This window comes from Poecilia latipinna, unplaced genomic scaffold (assembly GCF_001443285.1).
Source record: "Poecilia latipinna isolate Pla-1442-1.1 unplaced genomic scaffold, P_latipinna-1.0 Scaffold1791, whole genome shotgun sequence".
Classification (NCBI taxonomy): Eukaryota; Metazoa; Chordata; class Actinopteri; order Cyprinodontiformes; family Poeciliidae; genus Poecilia; species Poecilia latipinna.
In genome coordinates this window covers 114284-122499 of record NW_015114407.1, presented here as the reverse complement: position 1 = coordinate 122499, position 8216 = coordinate 114284, and the positions used below count along the sequence as shown (strand labels likewise).

The following is an 8216-nucleotide window of genomic DNA, read 5'->3' as shown; positions in this document are numbered from 1 at the left end:
CCGAACCCCTGAGACCGACTCACCGAACTCCTGGGGTTCGATCGAACCCAGGTTAAGAACCACTGGTCTAGAACATTTCCAGTGAATATGTATCATGCAGGCCAATTAAGCTCAAAGACTCTTCGATCTTGGAAAGTATGCCTTTTAAAATTGCTAGTAATAAGTTCACCTACCTTGGCATAGAGATTACTTGGGATTTTAATTCACTGTATGAAGCTAATTTCTCCCCCCTTATGATAAAACTACAAAATAATATTCTGTTTTGGAGATCTCTTCCCATTTCCCTGGTGGGAAGAATTAATGCAATTAAAATGGTTTTTCTCCCTCAGATCCTTGACCTGTTTCAAAATATTCCTATCTTTTTACCTAAGACATTTTTTAATAAACTTCACTCTATAATCATTCCATTTCTATGGGACTATAAAATGCACCGAATTAGTAAAGCTCACCTTTGCAAGGCAAATCGGAGGGTGGACTGGCCCTCCCAAATTTTTTATTTTACTATTACTCTTATGCGCTTCGCACTATTACAATTTGGATAGATCGCAATGTTACACAATCCAAAGGGATCATAATGGAAAAGGAAGACTGCAGCCCTCATGAAATTGGTGCTCTTATTTTGTCACCAACAACTATAGACGCTCGGCATATAACAATAACTGCATCATCCACAGTACTATACGTACTTGGAAACAGATACAATCCCAATTTGGCAATAAGTCTATGTCCATCTTATTACCAATAGCAAAGAATCCCTCATTCGTCCCTTCCACTTTAGATTCAGGTTACATACAATGGAAAGAGTTAGGCATCAGAACTATTGGTGACCTGTTGGTGGGGGTAATTTTGCCTCTTTCTCTCAACTTCAGGTCAAATTTGGTCTCCATAAACACAATCATTTCAGATACCTACAGGTCAGGGCATATGTTAAAAAACACACGCACACTTTAGAGAATATAATACCTACTGAATTTGATGAGCTCTTTAAATTGGGTGGTGGGGAAGGGCATCTAATCTCCCAGTTTTACAACATGTTATTACTCAGATCCTCGCCGTCCACGCAGGGCCTTAGAACAGGCTGGGAACAGGAATTGGGAACCGAGATAAGTGATGAACTCTGGAAGGCCGCTCAAGAGAATATACATAAGTGCTCTGCTAACTCCAGACACCGTCTTATTCAATTTAAAATCATTCACAGACTCCATTATTGTAAGGTGAAACTACATAAAATTTTTCCTAACACATCCCCGTTGTGCGATAAATGCCATATGGAAGAAGCCACGCTTCTCCACTCTTACTCTTTTAATAAAATAAAAAAACTTGGCAACCCTTTTGGCAATATATTGATAACTCTATTTGAAGAGGATTTGATCTGAGCCTCGGTGTGATAAGATACAAGTCCTAGGGAAAGTGTTTTTGCTTATGTCATTTCTGTTTTGTTTTCATATTGTCTTTATATTTTATGTTCACATAAGAAAAATGAGGACAAATTTGTATTGCTAATGTTTCATTGTCCAGATCTGATCCCTCAATAAAACTGTTAACAATGAAAATGTATCATGCAGTACAGCAGCAGTGTAGTTGATCTGCGTCCTGATGTCCGCTGCTTCGATTCTCAGTGGCTTCAATAGCTCAACCCATGCAGCTCCATTCCCAGCGTCCAGTGTCGATCAGTCCTCTGCAGTTCTAGTTCCGATGTCAGGTGTCCCGATCGTCCCTCTGCGGTTCTGTGCGGCGTTCACTTTGTCCGGCGGCTCCAATAGCGTGGTTCTGTATGGCGTTACTTTACGGCTTTGTGGAATCACAATGTAGAAGGATCGGTGGATCTTCCAAACGAGGAAGTTTTCTACCTAAATGTAGCAGCTAAAATCCTATATTTTAGCCTACTGGTTGTTTTTCCTGAAATGTGTTGGCTTTACATGCGCTCAATTAAGATTCATGATGCCGATCTTCCGTTTCACTTACAATAAAGTCATTTATTGCCAGAACAATGTCCATTGTCTACCATTTCAATTTAGATCCACATAAATTTGACATCAATCTAAACCAAGCACAGTAGAAAACTGCCTCTTCCCATTGACAACACCTGAACAGAATCATGCTTGACTTTAAATAACCCATCCCCCATCAGACACTCAGAACTCAAAATGAAATGTGGCCCCTGGTGGCGATAAACATAGGAAAGGATAAATGGCTCCTACAGACATGTTAGCATACACCTCAGAAAGTATGTATTTGAGCCCTGTTTATAAATCACTGAACGGTTCAGCACCACATTACATTAAAGATCTGCTGTTGCTGTACCAACCTTCTATACCCTTCAGGTCTTCTGGCTCTGGTCTGCATCCCCAGAACCAAATGAGGAGAAGCAGCACTCAGCTTCTATGTACCACAAATTTGGAACAAACTTCCAGAAAACTGTAAAACAGCTGAAACACTGAGTGCCTTTAAATCTTGACTAAAATCCCACCTGTTTAGAGTTGTATTTGAAATGTCATCAATTACAAATTTAATGATGGCACTTGTTTCCATGTTAAATGACTTTGTTTTTAATGATGTAAAGCACTTCACTGTCAGGAAGTGATGTGAGAGGTGGTGAGGGAGACGCCGTGGAACCAGAAGGAGTGATGAAAATGATGAGTTTAATAAAATAATCCACAAAAAGTTCCAAACCAGACAGAACAGTCGAGCGGAAAGCGAAACTCACTAACTGGTAGTACTGGCAAACGAGGAACACCGGAAGACGCAGACAAGAAACGTGTCACTTAAGTCAACGTGGAACACACAGTTTGACACGGATCTGACAAAGACACAAAAACACAGGTGGCATTTAATGCACAGAGGGAAATCACAGAACAAGACACACCTGGGAACAATCAAGGGGCAGATGGGACACACAGAGAATCCAAAGAATACAGACAACTAGAGAAACACACAGAAAAACCTCAAATCCTGACATAGGCATAGTGGGTGGAATTTTTTTTTTGCTCTTTTCTGGAAATACACTTAATGCAAAAATGCATTTAGAGCACAAAAAATCTAAAGAAAACAAAAATGACTGCCGGTACCTACTATTATGGAAACAATAGTTGAAAAGTCAGAGATGAAGATGTCTCCAGATGATCAGATCGTCTCCAGTTTCCTCTTTAAAACTCAGAGTTTCAATCTGATCAATAAGTTTTTATTGGACTTTGATCTTCATGCTGAGATCATCAGAGCTGCTGCTTCATCACTGAGATCTTCATCGGTAGGATTGTTAATTTATCATTAGTGAAGAAGTATGGAAACATCTTGTGTGTGAAGGTGTGTATGTGTGTGTTAGTATCCAGATCAGAGAAGGACAGTTTTCCTCTGTCCCAGTCCAGATTCACTCTGATCCTCTGGAGATTCTTCTGGACTGAGAGAAATGTGGAAGGAGCTGGTGGACCCCATGCTGAGTATTTACCTGAACACAACTGTAGAACCAAATATCCAGACTCTATGTCCCCCTTCCTCTTAACAGACTCTTCTAACACACCAAGTCTCCAGTATTTACTGTCTCCAACATCAACATCCCAGCTGTGGTTCCCTGAGTTAAAACCTTCAGAACTCAGAACACAATCCCAGTAACTAAACCTCTCTGGATTATCAGGAAGCTGCTGTTTCTCTCCTCCAGTCAAACTGGTCAGATCTTCAGACAGATGGATTTTTGAACCAGCCGTGTTTGGGTCCAGAACCAGAGGAGTGTAGGTCACCATGGTCTCCATGTTGCTCCAGATGTTGAAGGCCAGGTTGCCCAGATGTTTGGCCTGGTCTATCAGAGCTCCTGAGGGCAGCTGTGGATCCTCCAGCAGGGGGCAGCGCTGGACTCTTTCCACTGCAGCCTTGTAGTTGTGCAGGAATGAGACGTCTGCAGCTCTCAGCTCCTCCTCTGTGGCTCTGACTGTGTCTGAAAGAGCTGCTATCTCTCTGCTCAGAGCCTCCATCTTCTCCTTCATCATCCCTCTCTTCTGCTCCTCTTCCTCCCTCAGTGCAGCCAGCCTGGCCTCCTCTTCCTCTGCTAGAAACTGATGAAGCTGCTTAAACTGCTCCCTAATCTGCCTCTCTGTGTGTCGGGCCTGGACCTCCAGGTGTTCTGCTGTCTGATCAAACTCCTCCTGAACTTTCTTCCTGAGCTCCAGCTTCTCCTTTAAAGGCTCCAGAGTTTCCTCAAGTTTCTTCCTGTGTTGCTGAGCAGCTTCATCGATGGGTCTGAATCTGTGCTTGGTGTGTTTTTCTGAATCTCTGCAGACGAGACACACTGGCTGCTGATGGTCCAGACAGAAGAGTTTGAGTTTCTCAGAGTGCAGAGAGCAGAGACCCTCTGAAGCATTTTGGTTTCTCTGCTGTAACAAAGACTCACACAGATTCTTCAGAGCCAGATTACAGGGAGGAGCATCTGATGCTGATCTTTTCCTACAAACAGGACATGAGCGACCAGTTCTTCTTCTCCAACATTTCTGCAGACATTCCTTACAGAAGCTGTGGCTGCATGACAGAATAACCGGATCCTTAAATATTTCCAGACAGACCGGACAGCAGAGATCATCGTCTGATCTGGAAGCCATTTTGTCTCAGAGTGAAGCTGAAACCACAGCAGACAGAAAGTCAAACCAGGAAGTCAGTTTCTCTCCTGTAGAAACTTTATGAACTTACTTTGATTTGCTTGTTTCCTCCTGCAGCAGTCTGTGTTCCAGTGTCTAGTTGCTCAGTTCTCTCTCTGCTCTCCTTGTTCAGAGTTAGTTTAATTTCAGTCGGAGACGAAGGCAGGGGTCGGAGTTCATCCTCAGGGGTCAGAGTTCATCCTCAGGGTGTTTACTCAGTGAGTGTTTCTCTCTCAACTGTTTCCTGTTTTTTTCCCCAGGTGTTCCTGTTCCAAACAGTCTTGAGGCAGAGATGTGTCGCCCTCTAGAGGATTTATAGTGAACATGGGGCTTCAGAGAAACTGCACAGTATATCAACATTATCTGATAAAATAGTTTCTTCTTGCTCTAAGTAAAAATCTATTCTTCCTCTTATAGTATTTATCTCATCAGGAAAATCCCATCGACATTAAAAATCTTCATTACAAGAGAATCCAGTCCAAGACTGACAGAGGTTACATAACATTCACAGCAAGAACAGAGAAAGTTGATGCCACCATAAATTAATTATAATTGAACATATGTAAATCCAATTTTTAACCCTTAAATACATTTTTTGTGTACTTTGAGTGTCTAGAAGTGTAAAATATGTAAATTTTTATTTCATTTTGTTTTGTGGTTAAATTTACATAATGCAGGAGACGGAAATTAAATTCACATCCTGGAACTGTACAGGTTTACATAAAACAAAAAAAACAAACAAGTCATGAACAAACTGAAAGATTTAAACTCTAAATCATTATTTTACCAGAGAGCCTCCTGTTGGAGGAAGAAAATATGAAATGATGTAGGAAGTGGTAGGAGGAAATATATGCAGCTCCATTTCCACCCAGAGCAGGAGAATAAAGACCCAAACTAATAAATCTGTTCCTTTCACCGAAGTTATTAAAGATAAATTAGGGAGAAATCTGATTATTCAGGATCCATTTTACAGGAAACTGTGATGATGATGATGATGATGATGATGATGATGATGTTTCTATACCAATATTTTTTCTTGCCCTTTCATCGCTGACAAGGAAAATCCACTGGGGCGACTGGACCCGAGTTCTGGACCTGAGTTCTGGAACCAGTCTGGACTGGGATCAGGATCTGACCAAACACACCAGAAGTAGGGAAACAATCCCTGATTTTATGAAAGAATTAAATCTGGTGGATATCTGGAGACATTTAAAACCAGCTGACATAATCTACTCAGGCCATTCAGGAACATTTTTGACTATTTATTGGTTCCAGTAGAATTACCCTCCAATATAACTGAATGTTGCTATATTAGCGTTCTACTGTCAGATCCCTGTAATCTAATTTATTCTGACAGCCTGATGAAAGATCCTCCTAGATGGTTTTTACACCAGAAACGGCTGATAGATGAGACATTCCTTCAGTATGTTGGAGAAAGGACAGACGGATGTTTCAGTATGAATACAACACAAACTACAGCCTGTATGAAACTGGATGCTTTTAAGCTTAAAGGTTATATAATCAGCTTCACCTCGTCAAAATAAAAGAACACCACAAGAGCAGACAGCAACTCGAATCTAAGATTAAATTACTAGAACAAGTTTTTAGAAACAGAAACTGAGAAACGATGTGAAGAAGATTCTGCAGACAGAGCAGTTTATTAAGATTAAATCAATCATTCTGAGAACAAGGAGAAAAACGGGAAACTCTTGGCAATAAACAACTAGAAGTGCAAAAACATAACCTCTATTATTAATAATTAAGGGGAAACTTTAGTAGACCCAATCAAAATAAATGAAGAGGTTAGAAAATACTATGAAAGGCTGTTTGATTCTCTAGACACCTCTGATATACAGGAACACGACTCATTTCTAAATAAGTGAATTATTCCCTCGATAGATGAAGGTTGTAGAGAACAACTGGAAGCTGAAGCTACAGAAGAAGAGCTGGGTCAGAGAGGAAAGCTGGACCTGATGGGTCCCTATAGACTTTTATAAAACTCAGTCCTGCCTTAGAGACGTTTCAGGAGGCGTATTGTAATGATGGCCAACCAAAATCTATGACAACTGCTTTAACCTTTGTGCTACCAAACCAGAGAAGCCCAGCTATAAATGTGAGTATAGTAAGTTTGCTTAACGCCGACCTAAAAATACTCTGTAAATTATTAGCAATACGCTTCCAAGACTCACTTCCTTCAGTGATACACAGGGGTCAGAATGTCTTTGTTTTGGGTCGGCAGGGTCAACATAAAGTGAGGAGCTTCTACACATTATTCATGGTGTTAAATCAGGAACTTCTGTCTCTGGATGCAGAGAAGGAGTTGGACCGAGTCCAATGGCTCCATCTATTCAACATTTAAATCGTTTTGGTTAAGGAAATAAGTTTAAAACTTGGATAAACCTACTATATTTAAATCCTGCTGCAGAAACATTAAATAAAAATGCGTTTAAAAGAATTGTTATTAAACGAGGACGTCATCAAGGATGTCCGTATCCCCTTCATTAAACCAGTGGTTCTTAACCTGGGTTCGATCGAACCCCAGGGGTTCGATAAGTCGGTCTCAGGGATTCGGCGGAGCCTCTGCTGCGGAGGTAAAGACACTGTGTAAAGTCGTGATGACGCCCCGCTTTGCCATCACTTGCTGCAGAGGATCACATTACATTGCTGAGCCAATCAGAGCTGCGGAGGAGCATGCAACACCCCCCGCTCAAGTTTCCAGCAGTGCAGGCGATATTGTATTTTTCAGAAGGGTTCAGTGAATGCGCATATGAAACTGGGGGGTTCTGTACCTCAAAAAACGTGAAGAACCACTACATTAAAGCCTCTTGCTACATCTGGAAGGTCCCATAAAACTGTAGCAGACATTACAGTTAGACAAGCAGAACAAACTTTCATTATATGCAAATGACATAATCCTGTTCATTTCAAATAAAAAGAGTCTATTCCAGATTTTCTTAATTTAACTGAGGAGTATGATCATTGTTATTATTGGATGAAAAAAAAATACCCAGATATAAGTTCAGAATTCAAGGTTGTTAGAGAATTCACTAATTTAGGAATTCAATATTTTCAGATTTATATGTGCTAATCAACACAGAGAGCTCTGCCTCTCACCAGGATGGTGACGATGCAGAAGGGCCAGTTGCAGGAGATCCCACTGGCCTCTTCCCAGCTGTGTCCAGCACAGAGCAGATATCTTTTACTCTCCCAAAGGACCCAGTGGTAATTTCACTTTCACAAAAACCTGCTTATAACCTGCCTAGCTTGTGTTTACATGACATTTATGTTTGTATTCCAGATACTTCAAGGTCAATGGAACAGGGCCCTAATTAAACAAGTTCTACAAAATTCCCCAGAACCCAGCCTGGATCATAGAAGAGATCATTTACCAGCTGCTGGTACAGAGACGGTTCTGCTGTAGAATATTCTGATATCAGAGACTCTTCCTACTGCTTCACCTTCACCCTGGCCTAAAGATCCAGACAGTGTCTTTACCTCAACTTCTGACTTCTGCAATTATAGTCATTGTCCAAGGAGTCTGGATGTCAGCTTTACTCAGTCAGAGCAACATATAAATGCAATATATGCATGGAG

The 8216-nt window shown here is 41.0% G+C and overlaps 1 protein-coding gene across 4 annotated transcripts in view; it reads right to left on the bottom strand.

Moving 5' to 3' along the window:
* Positions 1-3103: 3103 nt before the first annotated feature.
* LOC106965260 (tripartite motif-containing protein 35-like) overlaps positions 3104-8216 on the bottom strand; it is a 15214-nt gene continuing 10101 nt past the window's right edge. The window contains exons 1-2 of one of the 4 annotated variants that reach the window (XM_015061246.1): positions 4675-4783; positions 3104-4603 (exon numbers count right to left, since the gene is read on the bottom strand). In XM_015061246.1, coding sequence (XP_014916732.1) covers positions 3213-4586 — 1374 coding nt within the window. In that variant the 5' untranslated portion in view covers positions 4587-4603; positions 4675-4783 and the 3' untranslated portion in view covers positions 3104-3212. Of the gene's footprint in view, positions 4606-4670; positions 4784-8216 lie in introns of those variants that run through there. The other 3 variants (XM_015061247.1, XM_015061245.1, XM_015061244.1) reach the window with 3 other exon arrangements.